Genomic DNA, 27,226 nt, shown 5'->3' on the forward strand with positions numbered 1-27,226 from the left:
GTTTTCTTTAAATTTTTTAAGGCAACTGCCTGCTCTTAAAAATGCTTTTACAAACATTCACAAAGGGGAAGGGGTCCTTTGGGGATCCCTTCCCACTTGCGAATTCTTACCACCTACTTGAAGTGGGTGGTAAAATGCGAATGTTTTGCTACCGCATTCATGGTCACAAAACATTCATGCATACTGTTAGGATTCGCTGTTTGGAAGGGACACCCTAAACACGCCTGACAGGGCCGGATTCTTGCCTACCTGGTTATCTCCAAGAATCCTCTCAGGTCGCCAGGATCTTTTTATCTGCTAAATAGTGTAGAGGGGAGGAAATATAGTTAACAAAACATAATCACCAAAATTAGATTTCATTTGGAAAGGACCACTGACTCCGAATTTAAAATGTATAAGATTTTATTACAACCAAAAATAGCTGAACATATAGACACCTCAATACAAGGTGTAGAAGGTAAATGGGCACTAATACAAAGGCAAGCCTATGCAGGATTCTCATCCGACTCAAAACAAAGAGAATCACTGACTCCAAAATCATCAAGAAAGCGATAGTTAAACTAACATCCAAATTAGGAATCATTAGTTAAAAGGAAAAAGCATTAGTCTATCCCTACACTAACTCTAAGGTGACATCCCTACTTAGCATTTCCCATCCCAGGCAAGAGAATAAAGGTGTCAGAAGTGAAGACTTCCTAAGAAGAACATTCACTTAGTCAGAGCTCGATCTAAGATGCTCTAACTAGCTTCCCGTCTAAACCTCAACTGCTCAACCCACGGGGCACTGTCCCTAATACAAAACCCCAAAATCGTAGAACACGCCCTTTAGCACACCTCTTCAGCCAGGTCTTCTCCCAGTAGTTTTCCTACAGCTTTGTCTGGCGTCCAACGACGGTTAGCTTGACCTTGGGTCCCGGGCACCTTCTCCGCTGAAAGTATCATCCTCACATTCCAGTATACTCCCCTGTTGGCTTTTCGCAGCATCCTAACTCCTAAAACAAAGACCTAGTCTCACTAACGAGCTAAATGTCCTTGCACCTGCAACAGAAACATGGGAACGAAAAACATTTCACATTTCCAAGATTTTACATCTCCCTGCAACCCAAAGCCTTTACCAAGGGAAATCATTTTCGGCCTACAACGTTTAGCTAACATAGGAAAATAAACAGGCCTTTCTCTTTAAACGTATATGCGATCGGGCCTTTACTCTATTAAACACTCTATTAAATGACACTCTAAGCAGTTCATTATTTTCATATACGTGAGCAAGCAACTTGTATGTGTAACTTTAACATGGCATATGTTAACCTAATACATTGCATTGCACGAAAGCTAATCATTGTGCGTTTACTAAATACATTCACGATAGCTTGCAGCATTACTCTTCACGAAAAGCATTATTGCAAATCTAATCACTTCTATGTTAAACGATTCTAGTAATACATTTCTATGGCACTACTTAACACACATCGATTAATATGCGGGTGCTGACTAACGGTAAATATGATGCACCCCTACAAATTTCAGAATCGCATGACGCTCTATCAGTTCCCCTCTTTGATGACAAATGTCATCACACCATCACACAATTACTTCCCTTGGAGAAAGAACCGACCTAAACAGTGCTTGTTGCCATCTTCCCCTGTCTGAACCTCTCCATTCTCTTAAGATTCTGGTATTGACTATCCTGCAGTCTAGCCATTCGCCTCTCACTCGCTCTGAGAGCTCTTTCAACTCTGTTTCCTCTGTACCACTTATAGGCTCTGATGAGACCCCACAAGCAAATCACACAAACCACAACAATAATGAGAGGCTTCAACACAAATCCAAGAAACCCCTTTCCCAAATTCGCAAACCAATTTCCCACACAACCAAATCCTTTACCAATCTTTTCCCACACGCCTTCTTCCGTCAAATCCCCAATCTCTTGATGAATCGTGGTGATGTTATCTATATATTTCTCCAGATCCTTGCTATTGTCTGGAATATACGTGCAACATTCTGAACTTTCAAGTTTTAGTTTAGAATGACCTCCAATCTCAAAAAGATTTAAGTCTTCTGCATGATAGATTTTCGGAAAAATAATAGCCAAGTAACATGTACCATACCAATTCGCAGGCAACCTCACATAGGCATTCCTTCCGCACACATAATACACAGTTCGAATCACTTGCACCGGACCTTGCAAAAAGTTCTTAGCAGAGTCCTCCATGGTAAAGATATGGTCACACGTACTTTGTCCCACTGAAACCTTTTCGTAATAGGTCTGAGGACGTCTCACACACAACTTCCCTTTTTACGCTTGATCTAACGCTATGGGTCCATAACTCCCCTTGGATCTGTGCAATCTCTCCTCATCTGTCCAATCGACTGGACTCTCTCCTGTATTTCGTGTCTGGGTTAGTTTTCTATATCTATCCTCTACTTGACCTAAGAACTTCTTCTCTGTCTCTGACAATGAACATGTCAAATTATGTCGGTGAGCATAAGGCAAATCCAATTCCAAAGTCGTTATGAAATACTTCCGAAGTCTGTCTTATGACTTGTAATAATCGTATATATTCAAATGCTTATAAGCTGGAACTTCAGGAAGTACTGCATCGTAATTGGAAAAGAAATACTCAAATTGTCTTCTCCCATAAAAGATACTAAGCAACAAGCTACAAGAAATTCCATATGTTAGTGGAAGGTAATGGTATCTAATACCCTCATCTACTGAAGAAGGTAGCTGCATACACATATAGCAATCTTTCGCATCCATTGCATCCACATACTCATACAACAGCTTCGCATAAGCATTAAGCTTAAAGTCACTTCTAGACAAATCGATATGAAACCTACGGCTCTCTTCAAGTATCAAAGCTCTCTGAGCTCCTATAGTAACCTCTTTCTGGCTAGAGGTGGTAGGTGTAGGTTTCCCCTGTACCTCCCTCTCCTGCTCATGTGAAACTATATATGAGGCTACAACTATCGCAACTATAGCGACTATCACTAACCCTAAAAGTGTACCTATCACTAATTTAGCCCTACGGTGAGTATTTCCAGCACCTGCCATCTTTCCAACGTTCTTAAAGTTCTTGACTCGACAGCAGCAAGTAAGAGTCTCTCTCTCCTCCGGGTACTGCATGTCAACCAGTTCAAACAACGTCTCAAAGCTGGAAATCCCCTTGCAATTTCAGTTCCTTATTTACACAGTCCGCAAAAAGACTTCCTTAGCCCTCTTTCATCGTCTCAACGGAAGTCCCTAATTTTATTCTTCTTCCACTCGGGCCTAGGTTATCTTCTTCCTTGGACTTTATGTACAACAAAAGTTTTACCTTCAGTTCAGAATAAGATCAGCTCCCAAAATCTCTAAGACACCTTGCAGAATTCCACTAACACCTGATGCAGTGGTACAATACCAAAAGTTGGCAAAACCAGCGTCTCCAAGATCAATTCACAAACCTTACTCAGAAGTGGTGGATTCGGAATATTGAGAGTCAGTATTCCTTCGATTTCCAACCCTGGAACTCGTAACAGCACGTCTATTTTCAGGTTCGGAGAATTGCTGATTAGCGTCAAGGACCTCAGCCTCCCTGTGCTCGGTATGCCTGGCATCAGTCACAACGTATGTCCACTCTGGTGAGGCGTACCTTTGACACAGCACTCTTGCTCTCCTTGACCTTCTCAGATTGACTTGAGCTTGCTCTTCATCACTTTGCTCAGATTCAGACGTCTCAGAAACTGGGGCAAGATCTCTCTGAGGTGCCAATCTCAAGTTCAGCCGCCTCTGACTCACGGGCCAAACTCTTTCTGCTTCTGTGGCACTTCTGCTCTCCCTTCGAGTACCCTGTGCACTACTTCCTTCATCAGCAGAATTTGACTCTACTCCACCCACAGCAACGCTCTCTCCGTCTGAATCAAATTCGGGGCTTCAATTTGAACAACCCCTTTCTACTCGATCTAGTGCACCACCAACTGCATCAGCAACCCTCACAGCTTGACTTGCCCTCTCAGATGGCCCTGCCACCTCAGCTGGATTTTAATTTACGAGAGGGGCTGTATCTTCCAAGGGTGCTGGAACTCTGCGGGTAAGAGAGGCATGCACCCAGTTCGGCAATCCCCCACACTTCACTGCCGTGTTCGTGACCAGTATTACCTGGTACGGACCACGCCAATGAACATCCAGGCAACTCTTCCTCACGTTTTTACGCACAAGCACCCAATCTCCCGGGCACAAGTCGTGGCACAGGTCACGTGCGGCTGGAACAGTTGCTGCTTGCACCTGCTGGGACACAGAACGGACTACATCAGCCAGTCCCTTACAGTAGTCGAGAATCAAGTTATCAGTGATGTTAATCAAAGCAGTGGCAGGTATTGCTGGTACTCACATTGCCCTCCCCATTAGTATCTCATGAGGTGACAACCCAGTCCTCCTATCAGGAACACTACGAAGGCTCATGAGAACTAAGGGCAGTGCATCAGGCCACTTCAGGGATGTCGAAGACACTCTTTTGCCATCCGTGCTTTCAAAGTCCCGTTAAATTGTTCCACAATCCCAGAAGCCTCTGGTCGGTAACTGCAATGCAGTCTCTGATCCACATTCAAGGCAGCACAGAGCAATTTCATGATTTCGCCATGGAAATGTGTCCCTCTATCTGATTCCAAAGAGGTCGGAAAACCGAACCTCGAGATAAGCTCTCTCAGTAACAACTTAGCTACAGTGAGTGTATCACATCTGCGTGTTGGGTAAGCCTCCACCCACCTTGAAAAGACACATACCACAACTAGGATGTACCTCAACCCATTGCACTTTGGCATCTCAATAAAATCCAACTGCATCCTATTGAAGGGCCCTCCTGACCTCCCAATGTGGCTTAAGGTCACTGCAGTTCTCTTTCCTACATTCATCTGCTGACATGTAACTCACCTTTGACACACAGCTTCAGCTACTGCACAAAACTTTGTATTGTACCATATCTGCCTGAACACACGCACCATCGCATCTCTGCCAAGATGTACTGCGCCATGAATCAGTCTTGCCATTGGACTCAACAGACACTCTGGTAGCACAGCTCGTCCATCACTCAAAACCCACACATCCACATCTCCCTTCTCACATCCTGCTCGTATCCAGCTATCTCGTTCCTGATCGGTAACCTCATCCTGCAGTCGCTTTAGCTCCTCCCATGTATCGGCCATAGCTAACATCATGTTGAAATCGGTTCTTTCTTGGCTTTCTCCAGTATACCCTCCAGTAAATATGCGTCCTTGTTCTGCACAAAACCGGGCAACTTCGTCAGCGTAGCAATTCCCCATCAGCACAAAGTCGCTTCCCTTAGAGTGAGCTGAACATTTGACAACAGCAATCTCTTTCGGTCATTGTAATGCTTCCAACAATTGCCTCACATATTCCCCATTTCTAATGGGCGAACCAGAAGTGGTCATGAACCCTCTCTGTGACCATAACTGTTCAAAGTCGTCAACGACACCAAACCCATACTGACTATCGGTATAAATTGTTATCCGAATCTGATCAGCAGCCAAGCAGGCACAGGTCAAGGCAATGATTTCAGCTACCTGTGCGGAGTATACTCCCTCTAAATAAGCAGCTTCAACCACCCCTGTGATGGTACACACAGCAAACACTGCTCTCAATCGACCAGCACTGTCTCTTAGGCATGAACTGTCCATGCAGAAAATTTCATCAGGGTCAAGGAGCGGTTCATCAACAATGAAAAGACAAAGCTAACGGTATCCCTCTAGGACAGCACTGGATTTCTTAATAACCCATCATATCAATTGGTGATATTTCAAATTCACCCCAAGTGTGCACTCAAACATATCATATCATATCATTACGTGTAAAACCAAGTTTGTCACATATATTTTGGGCTGCCCGTGTAACATCATATATGTGGGTAGTACCAAAAGGGAACTCAAGGTCAGAATACAGGAACACCTGAGGGCAGCAGAGAATGGGGATCCTAGATACCCCCTTGCAACGCATATCCAGACTAAACAACATAAGCCTAATGAATTGTGGTTCTTTGGGATAGACCATATACCAACATCCCCCAGGGGGGGAAATAGAGAGCTGGTATTGAGAAGAAATGAGGCAGGCTGGATATGTAGACTTCGCTGTGTTGAAATGGGACATAATATAGAATCTGAAATGCATTACTTTCTGTAAAACATAATGTCTCATGTTTAGTGAATCGGGATATATAAAAAATAAATAAAAAATGCTGCTCTGAGAACTCCCTGCATTCAACTGTTACCTTGCTCATATATGTAGCTTCTAACTGATATAAGTGAATTAATGATAATTCGTTTCCAACTGCATCTTCTTAAACTGCTATAGTACTTGGGTCACTAATTAGCACTGATGATTCCCACCACGTTTATTGTGATTTAGTGACCCACCTTCCTCTTTGTACATTTTGATATTGTTCTATTTTCGACCTGTATCCCCACTAACATGTCTAACTTTTGAATGATGGATTAGAAGAAGAAATATGCATTATTGTTAACTGTACCCTTCCCACACTCACAACGAATCGAGTTCATATTTGAATTTATGTTCATTACTCTGTTCTTTTCCCCTTTCTATCTGTGCCTGATCTGTGAGGGCTCTGTCACAACGGGATGAGTATGGAATTTGTACTCGACCATTTATTAATGATATTAGTACTCAATTGTTTCTTTGTTCCTCTTTTTTGCGGAAAGACACTATGGGAGATCCGTTGACACCTTGGGTTTTTATGGTCTATCTTTACGCTCGTTTCCGTGGTGAATGTGCGTGTAACTTAAATACATTTGGGTACCGCACGTCAAACGATTAATAGGTTCATTTTCATTCGCCGCTACATGTCTTTTACCTTTCTAAGATGGCGACCAAAGTCATGTTCATCCCACGTTTACACCCTACTATGGGAGATCCGTTAACACCTTGGGTATTATGTTCCATTTTTCGTTTGTTTCCATTGTGAATGTGCGAGTAACTTGAATATATTTAGGTACCACACTTTAAACGATAAATGGGTTTATTTCCATTTGCCGCTGCATGTTTTTTACCTTTCTAAGATGGCGACCAAAGTCATGTCCCTCCCACATTTACAGCTTATGCTCCCTTCCGTGGTTGCGGGATGGGAAACTCAGGTGTTTCAAGTTTAATTGGACGGGTAAGACTATTTAAACTCAAAAGTTTAACTGTTCAGGTTTGTAGACATCTGACGGTAGCGGTCACCCCCCCTTTTTTGTACGAGGAAGATGCGGAATCGGGTAGGTTATGAACTGAATTCTCTCTCCACATGACCTGGGGTCCTCTTATCAGGATTGCAGCAAAAGTTTAGAATTACTTAGTTTTGGGGGAAACTAAAGGGTTGTGTTAATGGGTCTCACTTCACGATGATAATTGTTATAATTTACCTTAAAACCTCAAAGACCACACGGCCGTTTTGGTTGTACTATCACCTAACCGAATTACGTATTTATGTATATGGGAAAACATTTGAGATAGGCCGGTACTTTGTCCTCATTTTTTGACATAAAGAAATGGAGCGCTTATCTTTCCATAGTGTTATGCCCTTACCACTCCCGTTTGCTAAGTTATCGTTATAGTTGTTTTTTCTTGTCATACCACTTTTGCGGCGCAATGTGTTTGATCGGTTTCTTTTGAATTATAGGCATCCTAAGGTTTCTTTGTATCGTCCGTATCATTGGACGAAGTCTTAATACGAACCACACTGGAAGGTTGGGATTTTACTGATGTTCTCGAAAGGATCATTTTATCTATAATTGATATACTTACTTTGCGAATGTAAGTACATATACTTTCCTGAGGAATTCTGTAATGTGCCCCTTAATTGGAGCATTTTATATTACACTGTTACCCTTATTAATTAATAACGGGGAGAAAGTTTGATAGCTTGTTCCCCCTGGGTTTATGGATGCTACATCAAACGGTTATCATGATAGGAGACTCGGTTACAAAACTTTCTCATATTTCTCTTTTTACTACTTGATTTTTCCAGTGACAGTGTTTGGTGTACTTGGAATCGCCACCATTATAAGCATACATTGGTGTACCAAAGTTTACGGTGGGTACACTTCCATTCTCTCCTCGTCGTTTCAAATAGGGAAACATAGGGGGGATTGTAGCATAACCGTGAATACTTACTGCCTTCCTGAGCTTTATAGTTGTGGTATGACATGATACACGACAGAAAACATGGTGTCTAATAAAATCAGAGCTTTCCCACTATGCTGATAGAGCATGACTATAGATTACAATTGTGCCTTTTTCCCTTGTGGAGGTCCTTGACAATGCCTTAAACAAGTAATATGGCCCTACAATAGAGGTTTGGGCTTACCATTGAATCGCTTCTGTGAGACTTAAGTGATTGAGTCATGTTGATATGTCCAGTTGAACTGAAAATTCTAATTAATCATTGTATAAACAGTATGCACAAACAATATATATATAAAACTCGTTGGGTACTTACTTTTAATATACACGGATTTGTAAGTTATTGTAAACATTTTTATGTTTGTCTAGGATTGTCTAGTGGTGTCCTTTGTGATCATTATGGGAACTGAATTGATGTTGTAAACTCTTAAGTTTATGTTTATGTTTATATGTAATTGGATTATGTTATTTTGTTTTTTAGAAATCACCTTGTCGTAATGTCGTTACATGTTTCACTTACGTGTATTGTTCTATGAATTTTTACAGCCCTGAAGAAGTCCCAAGTTGGACGAAACGCGTCGGCTGTTTTTAATGTTTATATAACAAATGAAAAATAAAGAAGAATTTTGAAAAAGAAAAGACACCATGGATATGGACTAATTCAAAATACATTGTATTTTCTGAAAGTGGTGCACCTTTTGCTATTTGTTCATATGCGGTTCATCAACAATGTCTGGTGCACAGTTCAGTCACATCGAGACAGTCGTGGTCCTCACAATCTTCGTCATCTACATTTGGAATAGGCATCGATGTTGCAGGATTTCAAACAGAACACCTCTTCAACGTCACATTTCCTGCAGCAAGTATAACTTGCTCGTAACGCGTCAATTGATTGTTCGTGAGGTGCTGTGTTTTAGTCCTTGTCATCAACAGTTCAACAGAATGTGGCACATAAACTGTGAGTGGATGTCCCATTACAATACTCTCACATCTTTCGATACTGACACCAGTTGCAGCAACGGATTTGAGACATCCGGGCAACGCAGAAGCTACTGGATCTAAAGTAGCTGAAAAGTAGGCAACTGGTCTACGGACACCTCCATGACTCTGAGTCAAAACTGCCAATGCGCAACCTTCCCTCTCGCAACAGAATTGTTATAATCAGGCATCCCCAAAGCTGGAGCGGAACACAAAGCTTCTCTCAGCCTCAAAAATGATCTCAAGCAGTCTTCATCCCATGGTACCGGATCACTCACATCCTTGCGCGTCAGCCGGTGTAAGGGCTTCGCTTCAAAGGGGAAATTGGGAATCCATTGGCGATAATAGCCAACCATCCCCAAGAACATTCTGACTTCTCTCTGAGTGGTAGGCCCAGGCATTTTCATATTAGCCTCAATACGATCTGGTGACACCTTTCTCTTGCCTTTCTCAATTCTGTGGCCCAGATACTGCACTTCACTCAGACAGTACTGCAACTTGCTCGGAGACACCTTGTGTCCATTCTCTGCCAAATGATTCAGTAAGGCAATGGTATCGATCCTGCAAGCGTCTTCAGTTTCTGACGCAACAAGCAAATCATCATTGTATTGCACCAGAACGGAGTTCTGCGGCAACACAAGACTTCAAGATCCTTTTTCAAGATCTGATTAAAGATCGATGGACTCTCTGTGTACCTCTGTGGGATACGACACCACGTTAACACATGGTTCTCCAGCCGGAAAGCTAAAAGAAATTGGCTTTCCTCATGTAGTGGAATCGAGAAGAATGATTGGCACAAGTCAATCACTGTAAACCACTCAGCTTCACATGGGATCTGAAACAGGATCACAGATGGATTCGGTACCACCGGACAACATGGAACAACTATTTCATTGATTTTTCTCAGGTCTTGGACGATCCTGAATTTCCCACTCGGTTTCTGTAGTCCCATGATAGGTGAATTGCATGGGCTACCCATTATCTCCTTCAGAATTCCCTGCTTGATCATAGACTCAATTACAGGCTTTATCCCTGCGATCTTTTTAGGTTTCAAGTTGTACTGAGGCGTCCTAGGAAATTCTACGTTTGGCTTGATCTGGATCTTTACTGGATCTAGACCCTTGACCAATCCGATCTCTTCTCCACTGAGGTCCCACACATCAATTGACACAGAATCCCTCAAATCAAGTGGAAGCTCCTCCACTGTCAGTGCTGGGCACATTTCAATACACACACGCTGATTCACAACCTTAAAGGTCGCATCATCATCCTTCGTCTGTACTTCCACTCCCATCGGTGTGCAATAGATGGTGCAATTCAACTTGCACAACAGGTCTCTACCTTACAGGCAAACTGGACTTGAGTCGCACACCACAAACTGGTGTCGATCTTTGAAGGTTCCTATTCTCACTGGAATTGGCTCTGTCATTGGACTAGTCAGTTTCTTATTTGCTACACCAACAACTTGGATCGATTGTCTAGAGAGGGGTAGGTTGGGGACTACTGCTGATCTTACAGTAGACCGGGTAGCACCAGTGTCAACCAAAAAGGTGGTAGGGTGACCATCAATGTCAGCCTCCACAAATGGTCCCCCTGGTCTACCTCTAAGACTGTTCCAAGCATGCAGTCTTCCTCCCCTCTCAGGCACCGTCATGCCAATGGATCCGGACCAAACTCCTCACTTCCCTCGAACATGGGCATCTGCATGTAAGTTCAGACTCCTTGTTGCATGTTCTGAACCCTAGGTGGTTGAGGGAATTGCACTTGCGGGCTATTGGTCCCCCCTTTCACCATCTTAGGTCTAGTCACAGTGGGAATCATTTCAGATACAGGAACCTGAACTATCTCTCCTTCCTGCTGCATTTGGTTCATCGGGTTCAAAGGACACTCGCGTTTCCAGTGTCCAATCTGGTGACAAAGATGACACGCAGTGGTCTTCTTCAATGTCACCATATCCATCCCTGTCTTAGGATCAATTGACTTTGGTCTTCCCTGACCTTGGACATTCTGGTTTCCTCCTTGGTTATTTCCCTGCTTCTTCCCTAATGTTCCTCCATTAGGCTGCCCCTGAGCCGTTTGCATCTGAACAAGCATCAATTTGTCTTTCAACTTCCTATGCTTTGATTCTATCTCATCACCACAGTACCTGGCATACCGCAAGATCTCGTCCACAGGCTTGTTCTGCCAACAAATCAAGTGCTGCTTTATCATGAGACTAACCTCTGGCCTCAATCCCAATACATTTTTTTTTGTTTGTTTTTTGTGATGGGCAAAAGAAACATGTGAATGACACAACATACTAGTGAATGAAGAGGGGTGGCTGAGAGCCAGCGTACCTATCTACCTACTTACCTACCTACCTACCAACCTTCTATCTATAACAATACGATGGGGCTAACACTCAATTATACACTATCTGAAGACTTCTCAGTGGGCACCTGTGATACTGTGGCATCAAAAAAAAGCCAGAGCATTTATTAAAGTTAGAACATTAAATAGCTGAATTGGTAAGACATTGGCCGAATATCAATTCCAGATTGAGCCAAGAAGAGCTGGGGCAGCTGGTTCTCACGGTGGAACCTCTAAGTTCTTGACATTATTGCATGAAATCAAGTTATAGAGTGTGGACTTTATAAGTGGGTCCTAGAGAAAGGATTACACTTAGAACTATCCACTTCTTAATATTACACCCCAGTGGTAGTGGAATAATGCAGTGGACTGAAGCAAGGGGAGTTTATCGTCAAGGCAAACAAGGGAATTGCCAATACCGCTTCTGAGTATGGCAAGTCATTCAGTAGCAGTGATGGGCAACCAAAGATATTTTCACCAGATGGCTGGCATTTCTAAGGAGTGCCTAGAGGTTGGTGTGTGTTATGATGGAACTGGATAGTATGAGGATGGCCTTCATTAGGGTTGTGCAAAGTTGATATTTTATGAGCCCAGTCTTGCAAAGTTCACAATTATTGGCCAATCATTCATTTGTGGAGTTTCTCGCTTTAGGGGTGCAACACACTCACATAGTTTTCTCTTGTGAGTGTTCGTTGGCATCAGTAACTTACAGGCATTTTGTATGCAAATGCATGTATTGTTTAACTTTAGGGGGGCCAAACACCTTGGATTTGCTAATAAATTCTCAGGTTTCCCCTTGTCTGTGCTTTCTGTTGGCAAGTGCTGTCAATAAAGTCGTTCTATCCACCGTGAACGATGAAACATTGTAGTCCTACTTCTATGTTTATGGAACATCACAATTTTTTGTTTTCAAAATTTTGTAATGCTATTTAGCTTTCTCTCATGAGTACTCTACACCAGGCTACGCTAGTTATGCACAAGCATTTTGGATGCAGTGCATACCTCATTTAGTTATTTTATCACAAGTACTTTGAAACCGGGTCATGCAGGTGACTCAAAAGCATTGTATATACACATACAAACCCTGCTTAGCTTTTTTTTTTGTGAATGCTCTGAAACCATGTCACATCAGTAAGTTACAAGCATTCTGTACATGAGTGTGTACCTTGCTTTCATTTTCCTCGCAAGTGGCTGAACACATAACACTCACAGGAGGCCAGAATTTCACCCAATAGCTGATCTTGTGTCTAACTTTGTGACCGTCTCTATTTTTTTATAGTTCTTTTATTAAAAACTCAAATATTGCCCCAGACATCGACAAGAGACCCTCTGCGTGGAGGATAGGGGAGGGTTCATTCCTCCATGACGTGAAGTGCAGAGCTCAAGTTCTTCACTGAATGCAGCCTTAAGTTTAATTTGATTTCCCTCAGCTCATTGAGTGATTCAGTTCCTGAGAGGCAAGAGCATATCACAATGAATACCATATCACAAAAAAAGGAACAGCTGACATAACGAAATATAGGAAAAGGTAAGGACATAAGGGAGTACAGTTGGGGAATAAAAGCATCAAACATAATTGACTAAGATTTTATAGACTTCCTGGGAATAAAAAATGTAAAAGAAAAAAAAGGGAAGTGAAAAATCAAACAAGAAGTAAAAAACAATTCGGCAGTATATCAATTATTGGAAGTAAGAAAATCATTGCTTTAACCATTCCTCTAAGGGTAGCCAGATCTTACAAGCAACCTCGCGCCTCCTTCATCCCCTTAATAAGAAAACTTCTGACTTCAGATTGAACAGAGCCAAAATCCTGGCTCTCCAGTTAAAAAACGCGGGGGCTTCGGGGCTTAGCCATTGAGAGGTAATGCACAGACGAATCATAGACATGGCTATAAACAAAAATGTAGAGACATGAGTCGTTCTTTCAGATAGCTCACTATCTGCGCACCCCATTATTACCAACTCTGGAGAGATGATGACTGGAATATTAAGAATCCAGTTTAGGAAGCACTCGACGTCATGGAGGAATTCCCTCAGGTTCGGACAGGAATGGAACATATGTATAGCATCTGCGGCCAGAAGGCCACACCTAGAACAGGAATCACCCTTCCGTGCCCCCCACTTTGAAATTTTTGCCGGTGTGTAATAGAGGTCAAATATTGACATAAAACTTTGAGTCCGTAAGCTGCCAGAAACTAAGACAAAACTTGCAAGATCTAGCGCTGACCTTAGGTCCACGCCGGTCTTGCCAAGTTTAGTCTCCCACTTAGAATTTCGAAGATCAATGTCATCAGGTAAGCCGGATATCATATGTTGATATATTGTCCCAATTCTAGCCCTTCTTCGAATTAACTCGACTAGAATGACCCTTTCAAACAATGCAGGTGTTTCGTGTAAGCGTTTATCGATAAAGCTTCTGATCTGAAGATATTTGAAAAAGTCGTGAGTACTCAAATTAAACTTGTCCTTTAAAAGAGAAAAATAAACTGTTTGCCCACCTACACTTAGATCACCTATACAATTCATGCCTAGAAGCTGCCACTTAAAAATAATATGGTCCTGAAAGATAGAAGGAAGAAGCCGGGCAGCTTTAAAGGGCGTATAAAAATTAATATTAGGATTGACCATTTATGGCGAATTTTCCGCCAGACTGAGAACATGGTAGCTCTGACTTTGAACCTAGTTCTCTTAAAGTAGCTTGGCTCCAGAATACACATTAATATACCCTTAGTGGCCGAACCCAAGCTGATTTCATAGATTGTCGGTCTATTCGAGAGCAGAACCTCTGCCCTATCTCCCAGCAACGGTAAACCTAGATGTTGGAGCATAGCAGACCAATAATATAACAAGAGATTAGGGACAGCTCATCCTCCATGATCCCTAGGAAGACACATCCACTTTGCCGCCCTTCGTGAGCGGCGATACCCCCAGAGAAAATTGTAGCAAGTCCTTTCAGCCTTAGCAATACTCTTTCGTGAAAGCTCTAGGGGGATAGTTCTGAAAAGATAGAGAAATTTAGGGAGGACCAACATCTTACGTACATTGCAACGACCATACAAAGAAAGGTGCAGATGGTCTAACCTTTCAAGCTTGATATTAACCGACTTTATAACTGGGACGATATTTAGGTCGGGAATATTGTCAACAAACTCAGTCATTTTCACCCCTAAATAAGTTGCTTCTGATATCACAGAAACAGCAGAGGGACACAAAGCAGTTGATTGGACTACCTGCGTTTTTGAAACATTCAGCTTATAGCCAGATAACAAACCAAAATGTTCAGCAAGAGTTGTTAAAGCTGGAAACGCGGCTCTGACATCACTAGTGAAAACAACTATATCGTCAGCATAGGCTAATGTCTTGTGTTCAGTGGTTTCAATCTTAATCGGCCAGATATTTCGATCACTTTCAATTTTGCTAAGAAACGGGTAGATATATAAAGCAAACAGCAGGGGTGAACAAGGACACCCCTGCCTTGTACCCCTACTAATATCAAAAGACCCTGATTGCTGACCAGCGATACGGAGTACCGCAGGTGGAGAGATATACAATGACTTGACAGCCTGAAAAAATTCAGCACAGAAGCCTTTCCAGCGAAGCACAGCCCATAAGAACCCCCAGGAGACCCTGTCAAACGCCTTCTCGGCGTCTAACAGGATCACCCCAAGGGGAGCACTGGTGGCCTTAGCCCAGTCCAATAGGGCAATGACTCGGCGAACATGGTCGACCGTGTCCCTTCCGGGAATGAATCCATGCTGCTGTATGGATACTAGCGGAGTAATAACCGCCGCTAGTCTGGAAGATAGGATTTTAGAATAGATTTTGTTGTCAGTATTTATCAAGGAGATTGGTCGATAAGATGAAGGGTTTAACTGAGGCTTGTCTTTTTTCTGAAAGAGGACGATAGTAGTTTGAGACCAGGAGTGCGGGATAGATCCCCTCTGTGCTCCCCTAAAGATTGACAAAATATCCTGGGAGATCTTGGCGCTGAATGCCCTATAGAATTCTAAAGGGATGGCATCGGGGCCGGCGGCCTTCCCGTTAGCTCAACCTCCTCCCAAGTAATTGGGGTGGAGAGTGTCTCATTTTGACCCATTGTGACCCTTAGGGTATCGATATTCTGAAAAAAAGCGGCAAACATAGCTTGAGTTAGAGAATTAAGCTTATCGTCCATATAAAGTGATATATAAAACTTCAGGAACACATCAATGACAGCCTCTTGAGTGTCCTGAATATTGTCCTGTGAATCCTGAATTCTACTAATGCGATTTGAAACGCTTCTCTGTTGGAGCCTTTTGGCAAGAATTCTGCCCGAATTTTCGCCAAACTCATATATCGTTGCCCGATAATGAGCAAACTTAGCAGCCAAGTCCTGCCCGAAGAACTCCAAAAGTTTAGCCTTAATTATAGCAACCTTCTGCTGACTTTGCTCTGTGTTAGACCCTACATTAATATTACATATTAATTCCATCTCTGCGGAGCGGAGCTCCTCAACACGTCTCTTAATCTGCTCCTGAGTAGTCTTATGTTGAAAGACTGCAAAACTCTTGGTCTCACCGCGTACTGCAACCTTGACCGTGTACCACACGATACAGTCAGAGGCAGTACTCCTGTTAATGTTTAAAAATTCGGGTAACCACTTTCTCATATGTTCCAAGTAAGCCGAGTTCAATGGTAATTTTCTTTCGAATGTTCACGCCCTGGGTGGTCTGGGCATGCGAGGAAGCGGATATATAGCAATGAGTGGGTTATGGTCCGATAAGATTCTTGGATAAACCGAGATAGAGGATGCCTCTGCCACCTGATCGGACATGAAAAAGTAATCCAAACGGACCACTTTGTTATGGGGAGCAGAAAAATATGTGTACCCGTCTTCATCTTTATTATGCCTAGACCAGACATCGATCAGTCCAGGTTCTTGAACTAAAGTGTGAAGGGCCTTAAATACCTGAGGTTTCCTACCAGAGTATTTTGAGGACCCAGTAAAATCAAAGTTCCCGGGCAAACTAATATTCATATCCCCACACAAAATCATAGGTTGAGACCATCCTGCTAATTCTAAATTTAAATATCTAAAGATTTCAGAGTCGTCCAAATTAGAGCCATATATTGTACAGATGGTTAGAGGTCTATTCTCAAAAACTAATTCTACTATCGCCCATCTGCCTAAACTATCCTCTAGGACCCTTTTACAACCCCCAACTCCTCGTTTCAATAAAATAGCCACCCCTCTAACCATGGACGTCTGACGGGAACAAGCAATTAGGTCATAACCAGGAACTTTCAAGCTATCCCGTTTACCCCACGGTATATGTGTCTCTTGCAGACATACAAAATCCAATTACATGGTGTAGATCATTTTAGCGAACAGGGCTCGTTTTTTACCGTCATTTAGGCCGCATATGTTCCATGAGCTAAATCGCAATTTATCCAACCTCATTTAATCTCACAAATGAAGCTAATCTCAAATGCCACCCATTGTTCCTTTTAATAACAGCCATAATTGCAAAATTGCTAATTTTAGCATAGCCCAGAGCCTACAAAATACAATAGCATAACTAAAAAATTGCACAAAAACCTTCGATTCCCCCCAACAGCAACCCCCCCTTAATCCCACCACTAGCTCTAGCCCCTCCCTTGACCACTGGCAGATGTCTTTACTCTAGCCGACTGCTGCTTGGACAATGCCGGTAGAGTCTGTTTCGTTTTTTTGCTGCCGGTTGTAGCTAAAGCCGCCCGATTGCCTTCGGCTTCTCCTGACGCATAGCATCACAGCAGGCTGCCTGCAAATCCTTGCCAGGGGCGGGGACCGCCGTGGGACTGAGGGACCGTGTTGACACTGCCGCTGAAGCCGCTGAGGCTCGAGTCTTGGCTGGGGGATTCTTCGCCGGAAGCCTTGGAGGCATTGTCACCACCGAATATCTCTGCACAGGAGGAGGACAGGATGAGCCAAGAAGAACTCTGGGGCGATGGAGGAAAGAGCCGCACCACAGCCGTAACAGCTTGCCGGTAAGAATCCTTTGCGCATAAAACAGCCCCCTGAGCATGACAATCGTTATTTAGCAAATCTGCAGCGCTTTCAAGCAATGCTTATCTTTTTTTTTCCCCCCGTTATTCCTCTGCATTTTGTCGTCACTCGCCATACATCCCGGGGGGGATTGAAGTCTCAGAAGAGGGGAATTACTCCAGGAGGGAGAGGATACACCACCGGTTCATCCAGCCGAACGAACGGCCGCCATCTTGCTCTGGATCACTTGGTGTCTCAATCCCAATACAAACTTCGAAACAAACTGCCCCATGTCTTTTGTGTCTAACACATCTAATCCACTGTACTGCTTAAAAGACTGCAAAAGTCTCTCATAAAACTCATGCACTGTCTCCTTTGGCTCTTGCACTGTCCGATCTATCTTGACCCAATCAATGTCCTGCGGTGAAATTTTCGACTTCAACCATGTGATCACCTGTTCAAACTTCTTCATAACTATAGGTGACGGACCATTTGAAATTAGATCCCTGTCTGGCTCTGAAGTTGGCCACTCAACTGCAATTTTACATGCCGACCATAAATCACTCGGAACCACAATGTCAAACAATGTATTCAAGTCGACCCACAACACCTTCGAGATTTTAACAAACCGTTCGACCTGCTTGTACCACTCCACAGGCTTCTCCCTTAGACGGGGAAAGTCATTCGTAAATGCAGCCAAGTCACCCCTACTCCAAGGCACATGCACGTATCCTCCATTCTGTACCTCTTGTAAAGGGAAATTCCCTACCTCCGTCATCCCTCCACCTGGGGGTGGCGTCTCTCCTATCGTTCTTCTAGAACTCTTCTTCTTGGACCACCTTTCTTCCCACTTGTCAAGCATGAGCCATGCACGCATTGCTATAATCAAATCTTTGATATGGGTTCTCGATCCCATGACCCTTTTCTCTTCCAATTCTTGATCGCTATACTGCAGTCTATGACTTTCCTGCAATGATTTAGTTTTAGACAGGTCCACATCATACCTCTTAGCTAAATCTGACAACTTCTCATGTGCAGTTCTTGCCTTCTGAGTCACATCCTTCGCTACAAAGAGTAACTCATCTTGTTCGTACATGCACATTCTCTCAAGAGGCAAGTTTCCATTTATTATCTCATCCACTTCTGCATTCAACCTCACAACATCTAACATTCTTCCCTTCAAGGCTTCCTTCAATATTTCTCGACAAGCTGCTCCATCTCGTTCATCATAATCACATTCTCGTCCCTGAGACCTACTTTCTTCTGACATGCTCATAGGAACAGAACGATTTACTATCGTGCCACGTTCACTTTCTACCGTCCTCTCACACTGATTCTGATTTCTCACTGGCGGTGCCCACATCCGCAAATCTGATCTTGACTCGGCCAAAGACCTCGGCCTCACTGGTCTCGCCTCTCCCTGTCCCCTAGAGGAGTCTGCTGTAGCTGGTAATGGCGTACTCCATTCTATAGGCTTTGGAGTTTGCTCCATCCCACTCTCTGATCCATTTCCCTCGACCACACTCCTCGCTCTTACAGCTGACGATACTGAACTCCCAACCTTCTCTTGATCTGGATCGTAAACAGAGACAATGGGCACAATGGTCACCGGTACCTTTAAAGCATCTGGTAACCTCACACCTCTCCCAACCTCGGGGTTTACTACAGACTGATTTTTCATGCCCTCAGTCCCTGTCGAAATTTTCCCTTCTACTCTCACTTCTGACTGAGTTGGTACTCCACCAGTCCCTTCTGCTTGAGCCGACCTCCCTTCACAGGAGTCTAGATTGTATGGAGGTGGTCTCTGGGACAACAACCTCTCTAGTAGACTGTCATCAGTATCACTGTCATCATCCGCGCTCTTTACCTTCGAGCCATCCGTCTTTACTAATAATGGATACAACCTGTCTCCCTCTATTTTTTGCACTCTCCACCTCTTCTCTTCTGCATCCTGAAACACCTTAATTGATTTCTTCACCCTTTCCTGACTTCGATATCTTTTCCTGTTGTGTGCTGCTCTAATCCATGCATGCAACGCCTCATATTGTGTAGGTCTCGGCAAAGGTCATAAAGCCGCCATCACAGATTTCAACTGGTACAACACTTCCAACCTGAAAGAGCCATATCGCGGGAAAACCAATTCACCCTCACCCTGAGTCATTTTAGGCCAATTTTCAAGCCAAATTATGGTATGCAATCCCACATTTCTTGCCATGTATTGCGCCGGAGTGTCCTCAGGAGGGGCTTCTTCTCCCCCACGAGTAACCACATGTTTGTCACCTCTACACAATTCTCGGAAAACTTTAAAACACTTCAAGATGAGCAATTTTCGATCACACACAATGTTTTCGTTTACTTCCTGATGTCAAACCCACCAATAGCAGCGCGACTCACACCAACCGACCTATCGCAGCGCGGCACCTTCTGACGTCACTCGTCCTCCGCTCGCAGCAGTTCCCCTCCTTCACAATTCACATCTCACCCTTGCATTCGTCCCATTCACATGCTCAAATAACCGTTTGTCACACACAAGTTACTTCTCTGACTGTCCGTCAACATTCTCTCGAAATTGACGACCTCGGCTGGCAACTGTCTGTCCGCAAACAACCAGACAATCACCTCTGATAGGTTACAAATACTCAAATTCCACATACGACAACCCACAACCAGCGTCGGTTCCTCACGCACTCACACATTCGCTCCCCCTATCTCGGTCCAGGTGATCGATGACGTCTCACGATCCCCTTTCGGTGGTCAACAAAATCTACCTTGGGTGTCTTCTACACCACAATCGCTTAAGCTACTCGTCGAGCCTTAGACTTTCCCGGGCTGCACGCGCTCACAGCCTGATCTCACAATCACTCAACACTCGCTCCAACTCCACAAGACATCACACAACAAATCAACACCGCAATCTAAAAACATCTCACCCTATTCATACTCACTCCTCCACAAACTGCTGCTTTCCGCCGCACTGCTACTCTCCATCAATCTCCATCAACCGCCGTCGTCCGCTGCTCGCCATCCGATGAGTCACCATCACTTGACTTCTATGGGCCTCTGGAATCTCTTATCCTGATCTAGATCTCCCCTCACTATCAGAGATAACCATCCTACTCTGCTACCAACTGACAAGGCCGGATTCTTGCTTACCTGGTTATCTCCAAGAATCCTCTCAGGTCGCCAGGATCTTTTTATCTGCTAGATAGTGTAGAGGGGAGGAAATATAGTTAACAAAACATAATTACCAAAATTAGATTTCATTTGGAAAGGACCACTGACTCCGAATCTAAAATTTATAAGATTTTATTACAACCAAAAATAGCTGAACATACAGACACCTCAATACAAGGTGTAGAAGGTAAATGGGCACTAATACAAAGGCAAGCCTACGCAGGATTCTCATCCGACCCAAAACAAAGAGAATCACTGACTCCAAAATCATCAAGAAAGCGATAGTTAAACCAATATCCAAATTAGGAATCATTAGTCAAAAGGAAAAAGCATTAGTCTATCCCTACACTAACTCTAAGGTGACATCCCTACTTAGCATTTCCCATCCCAGGCAAGAGAATAAAAGGTGTCAGAAATGAAGACTTCCTAAGAAGTACATTCACTTAGTCAGAGCTCGATCTAATATGCTCTATCTAGCTTCCCGTCTAAACCTCAACTGCTCAACCCACGGGGCACTGTCCATAATACAAAACCCCAAAATCGTAGAACACGCCCTTTAGCACACCTCTTCAGCCAGGTCTTCTCCCAGTAGTTTTCCTACAGCTTTGTCTGGCGTCCAACGACGGTTAGCTTGACCTTGGGTCCGAGGCACCTTCTCCGCTGAAAGTATCATCCTCACATTCCAGTACACTCCCCTGTTGGCTCCTCGCAGCATCCTAACTCCTAAAACAAAGACCTAGTCTCACTAACGACCTAAATGTCCTTGCACCTGAAACAGAAACATGGGAACGAAAAACATTTCACGTTTCCAAGATTTTACATTTCCCTGCAACCCAAAGCCTTTACCAAGGGAAATCATTTTCGGCCTACGTTTAGCTAACATAGGAAAATAAACAGGCTTTTCTCTTTAAATGTATATGCGATCGGGCCTTTACTCTATTAAACACTCTATTAAATCACACTCTAAGCATTAGTTCATTATTTTCATATACGTGAGCAAGCAACTTGCACGTGTAACTTTAACATCGCACATGTTAACCTAATACATTGCATTTCTGAAAGCTAATCATTGTGCGTTTACTAAATACATTCACGATAGCTTCAAGCATTACTCTTCATGAAAAGCATTATTACAATTCTAATCACTTCTATGTTAAACGATTCTAGTAATACATTTCTAAGGCACTACTTAACACGCATCAATTAATATGTGGATGCTGACTAATGGTGAATATAATGCACCCCTACAAATTTCAGAATCGCATGACGCCATATCACGCCCCTTCCAAATAGTGAATCCCAAACCCATTTTGGGATTTGGTAACAGGTTACTGAATCGCAAAATTGGGTTTGATGCATTGCGCAAGCATTTTTTGCAATCGCAAACGGGCCGATTCGCAGGAGAAAAATGCTTAATGCATCTGGCCCTATGTCAAGTATAGAACATAAATTAGTGGTGCAAAAGTTCACAAACTAATGAACCATGGTGGTTGACAGGGGAAGGAAGGTCACTGCAATATGCAGACCTGATGGGAGGCTGTGGATTGTCGGCATGAATTGCCTAGCTCTGAGATGGTGGTGTCCACCCCTCAAATATCAAAGGAGGCAATAGAACTGCTTTTGTAAGGTCCATTTATGATTTGCGCTTACGTTTTTACTTCCTGTCACTCTTCAATATAGTTGTGGAAGACTCAAGTTTGACTTTGGTTTCTGTCTTTGGTTGCAACTCTCTGTAATTGAGGAGTATAAAGTAGCTGTAGGGCCTAGGAGTTTGTGGAAAACTTTGAGCCTTGATAGAGGGATGGTTGTGATGTCTTGGGTATAAATGTCGCTCCATCTAGTTATGTTTAATGCACGGAATAGGAGTTAGGTTATTGACAATCCTGCCTCAATAATAAATGTGGCACCCTGGATTGTCCTTGACAACCACCATTTTTAATGTCTACTCGCCACTGTTTGAGAGCCAGTTTAAATTGAATAATAAAAAATACATAGCCCAAAGTAAAATTCGACAATGAAATGATACATTGTTTAAATCTAAAAACTAGTCCGACAAAAAAGGATTCAGACAAAAAATAAAAGCATAGCTAGTAATCACAAAACAGACAATAGTTGTTAAACAGTAAAGATAAAAAAATACCTTTTTAGAGCTCATTGAAAAGAGAGGATATTAATAGAAGAAGGACTTCCCACATAAAAGATTTTAATGCTGAAGAGCAGAATCTGAAACATCTTGGCTTGAAAATTCAGCTTGCTGTAATATTGGGATGTCCAAATGTAAGAAGTCCTTAGTACAGTTAAAGACAGTTCTCTTTCAATTTCACTTTTTTCAGACAGACAAGGAGGCCACTTTAAGAGAAATGCATACAAATCAGTATAAAATAGCTTTAAATAAATCACGTAGGGCAGGCAAATCACTGCAATTCAATACAACTTGCAGTAAAGTGAAAAAGTGTAAGTTTAGAAACAGCTAGAAATTTACCTATAAGGGTTCAGCTATTAAAAAGCTGTTAATGCTGCAATAGTTTTAGAACGCGGTGCTGTAGCCAAATGGGACAGTTTAGAAATGAAACTCCTTCATATTATAATTCTGCACGTAGCTCGTTGGCCGTCTAAAACTCGGACTCGGAGTCGGTATGGAAAATATTATTTAATTTTATTTGAATGGACATCTTGGATTCCACAAAGGAGGCATACACTTTTTGTTATACATTACAAAATGAAACTCCTTCAGAATAACATTCTGCACATAGCTCATTAGCATGCAGTCCCTCCAAACTGATACAGTATGGAAAATATAATTTCAATTTATTTAAGTTAACATCTTAGATTCCAAGAGGGAGACGTACGCTTTTTACTATACATTTTAAAAAATTGACAATGACTGCAAAGGAAACTTCAGTGGGGTCAGGGCGAGGATGGAAGATAGTCGTTTGCTGGGCAAGGTTTTAGACTTTCATCTGTTTTCAGGCAACTGGCCCTCTGTAGTCAAGCCCTTATTCACATACCTGTGGGGTTTGAGTACATCAAGACATCTATCCTAAATATTTAACATGTACAGGGAAAGACAGAGATGGAGAGAGTTGTACAGAAAAATAGATCAAGAGAGATATAGAAAAAAGAGCTAATAATGAAGAAAGAGAGAGAAAAAGAGAGGAAGTGGGGCAGAAGAATCCAAATGTTTGACTATTAACAGGAGTCGTGTTCCATCTTGAAATAATTACAGTGGACTACTTAAGCTGTTTTCCAAGTGTCCATCTTACTTTGGACCCCTCTGTGAAGAAGAACCCTGTGTTTATGGTTTTGTATCTGGATGTCCTTTCAATGGTTTCAGCTGTATTTGTCACTTTTATCAAACTTTAATTATTTGAATGAGTTGTGGATACATATAAAATCATTGCTTTCATTACATTGCCTCTTCCCCTCTTGTTAGGGCGTGTTGGTTGGTATGAGCCAGAACGACAGCTACGTTGGTGATGAAGCCCAGAGCAAGAGAGGCATCCTTTTTTTGAAATATCCTATTGAACATGGTGTTGTGAACAACTGGGATGATATGGAGAAGATTTGGCATCATACCTTCTACAACGAGCTGAGAGTTTCCCCAGAGGAACACCCTGTCCTGCTAACAGAAGCACCAATGAACCCTAAAGTAAACAGAGAAAAGATGACACAGGTGTGTTAATCCATAACCACAACTTGAACAATCATAACCTTCGAAGAAAGTGTATTACATCTGTGCATATTGTTACTTTTACTCATTTTGTTATAATATTTTCATTTTGTTGTCTGCATTCCGTTGAAAATCTACTTTCATAGAGAGAATCACTGGTCCCACTCAAGTTCACCAAATCAAATGTGTGGTTTGAGAAGTCAGGAACTCTTCTTTAAGAAGCTTCCAGGGAAAAGTGTGTTAGCTTTGTTGTCTGGGGTTTTGATTATTCTACCAAGGCAGATACATTCTTCAGTCTTAGTTTGTATTTCACCACAAATACAGAATCGCTGCATAGAAACAAAGCATACTTATTAAGAATGTGGTCTGGTTGTCATGGAATCTTTTTTAATTTTATTGAGTAAACTCTTTGACACTTAGGAAAGGACATACAATACAAATTCAGTTTCATAGTGGAATTTATAGGGTTTTATTCAGTCCCTTATTCCAGTGAAACAATGTGTTAACATTCTCCCCCACCCTCTTACTTTGCCAAATTCTACCGTGAAACTAAACGTATAGCACCTATCCTCACAAATTCCTTTGAGTAGGTTTCTTCTTTGATTTCTGTGCAACCAAAGCCACGGTAATCAGTGACGTAAAAGAGGTAACGCATGTGTCAACAAGTTCCCTCCGCAAACTGCATTGACTTTCCAGGCAGAGTCCACCAAAGCATCGCAATGCTAACATCAATCAACCTATTTCTTTATTGCACGTCTTTTGAAATGCCGCTCACATAAACACAGCTGATATAAAACTTCATAAGTTTTAGATTTGAACCATGGAGTACATTTAAATGTTTTCTTTTCAACAACTGCATATTTTAGGAATCATTTTGTCACCAGATATATTTATAATTGCATGTTCTTAGGAGACCTCCTTCTTAACCATGGATATGGACAACAAACAATTCAGCGAGATAGGTAAATTGTACAGCCTATAAACAAAAATTACAAAAATGAAGATGCATCACCTATAACTCAGAGAAAGCATAATAGTTTATAAAATTCAGAACGATTTCTATCACAGTCCTACTAGCATCTTACCATTTCTTAAATACAAAATGTCAGCGTAAACCTCCAGCATATTCCAAAATGGAGTTAATTCATGGTCCTGGGGCAATTGTAATTCTCAAGAAGTATTCTGTCAAATAAGTCAAAGGTAACGGGCCTGATTGGTGTTTGGTGCCAGCTCTCCGTCCGTAAGGGTGGCAGATGACATTAAGTCTTCTAGCCTGATGTATTACTGCCCACCATATCCAGGGATCACTGCCGTCCCATTGGTGATCTCTGGAACCACAGTTACGGCGGTTCCTCTGAGGCACTGCAAGTTTGATTCGCAGCTGCCATATTTCAAATGGCGCTACGCAAACAAATGATGGACGGAATGCTGAATAAATTATACATTCACCCCCCCATTCAAGAGATCTGGGTCAAATCCATCGTTCTTTTGCTCACCATGCCACCCCAGTTTAGACCCAGCCATATACAAATCAGTCTTGACCCTGTGCCTCATCCAGACCGAACTGCCAAGCCAGGTCCTCCATGGACCGGAAACAAGCATCCTGGGACCAGTTTCTGGGTATTACTCTTCATCAGCCAGGCTAGCTTGAATCCAGTGGTACAGTAGGGTGAAAAGTGCTACACAAACAAATGATGGATTTAGGCCCAGACTCTGTACTGGGGTGAATGTATGACATTGTTCTGCATTCTGTCCATCAATGGTTCTTTTGCATTTGTCACCCCGAGTGGGACGGGAATGCCCAGACGTGGGTCCCGTGCTCTCCGTGTCGCTGGAGTCAAGCTATCCTGGCTGATCAGGGCTGAAAGCCCGAACCCGGTCCTAGGATGCTTGTTTCTAGTCCAGGGAGGACCTGGCCTGGCAGTTCGAGCTGGACTGTTCCCATTGAGCGCAGGGTCAAGACTGATTTGCATTTGGCTGGGTCCAAATTGGAATGGCATGGTGAGCAAAAAAATGATGGATTTAGGCCCAGATCTCTGTACGGGGTGAATGTATGACATTGTTCTGCATTCAGTCCATCAATTGTTCTTTTTGCATTTGTCACCCCGAGTGGGACGGGTATGCCCAGACGTGGGTCCCATGCTCTCCATGCCGCTGGAGTCAAGCTATCCGGCTGATGAGGGCTGAAAGCCCGAAACCGGTCCTAGGATGCTTGTTTCCATTACAGGGAGGACCTGGCCTAGCAGTTCGGGCTGGACTGTTCCCATTGGGCGCAGGGTCAAGACTAATTTGCATGTGGCTGGGTCCAAACTGGAATGGCATGGTGAGCAAAACACTGACGGCTTTAGGCCCAGATCTCTGTACTGGGGTGAATGTATGACATTGTTCTGCATTCTGTCCATCAATTGTTCTTTCTTCTTTTTGTCTTTCAAATGGCTGCGCACCAAACTTATTTACTGTTTCAAAACCAGACTCTGAAAGTAGGAGTTTGTTATTTAAAAACAAAAGAACTAATGACCCTCACACCCTGGGAGATTTCTTACAGAGTGTATATGTCATTTCCCATTCTTTGAGATTCCAGACCGCCAAGTGTTTCCGGGCGGCGACTGACAGAAAACAAAATGTATTAACTAGTTCGCACGTAATAGGGCAGGAGGCCTGATATCCTTACTCCGACAGTCCCTTACATTAGAGCCGGTGGAACAATGGTTAGGCTGACATGGTACCCCACCAGGTTTGTAGTGAACTACTGTCCACCAAAGTCTAAGTCGGGCCCATTGAGGGTTATGGAACCTAAATAAAATACAAATTCGGAGATCAGATTTGTACTAAAAACCAAAGCATACTCCAACATATGGAATGAGGATAACTTTACCAC

General features: G+C 42.8%; 1 protein-coding gene across 1 annotated transcript in view; it reads left to right on the forward strand.

Annotated features, from left to right (window-relative positions):
* LOC146796538 (actin, cytoplasmic 1-like) overlaps nt 1-27,226 on the forward strand; it is a 104,643-nt gene that overhangs the window by 21,886 nt on the left and 55,531 nt on the right. The window contains exon 3 of the mRNA XM_085629159.1: nt 24,112-24,351. Coding sequence (XP_085485285.1) covers nt 24,112-24,351 — 240 coding nt within the window. The remainder of the gene's footprint in view (nt 1-24,111; nt 24,352-27,226) is intronic.

This window comes from Triturus cristatus, chromosome 10 (genome assembly GCF_964204655.1).
Source record: "Triturus cristatus chromosome 10, aTriCri1.1, whole genome shotgun sequence".
Taxonomy (NCBI): Eukaryota; Metazoa; Chordata; class Amphibia; order Caudata; family Salamandridae; genus Triturus; species Triturus cristatus.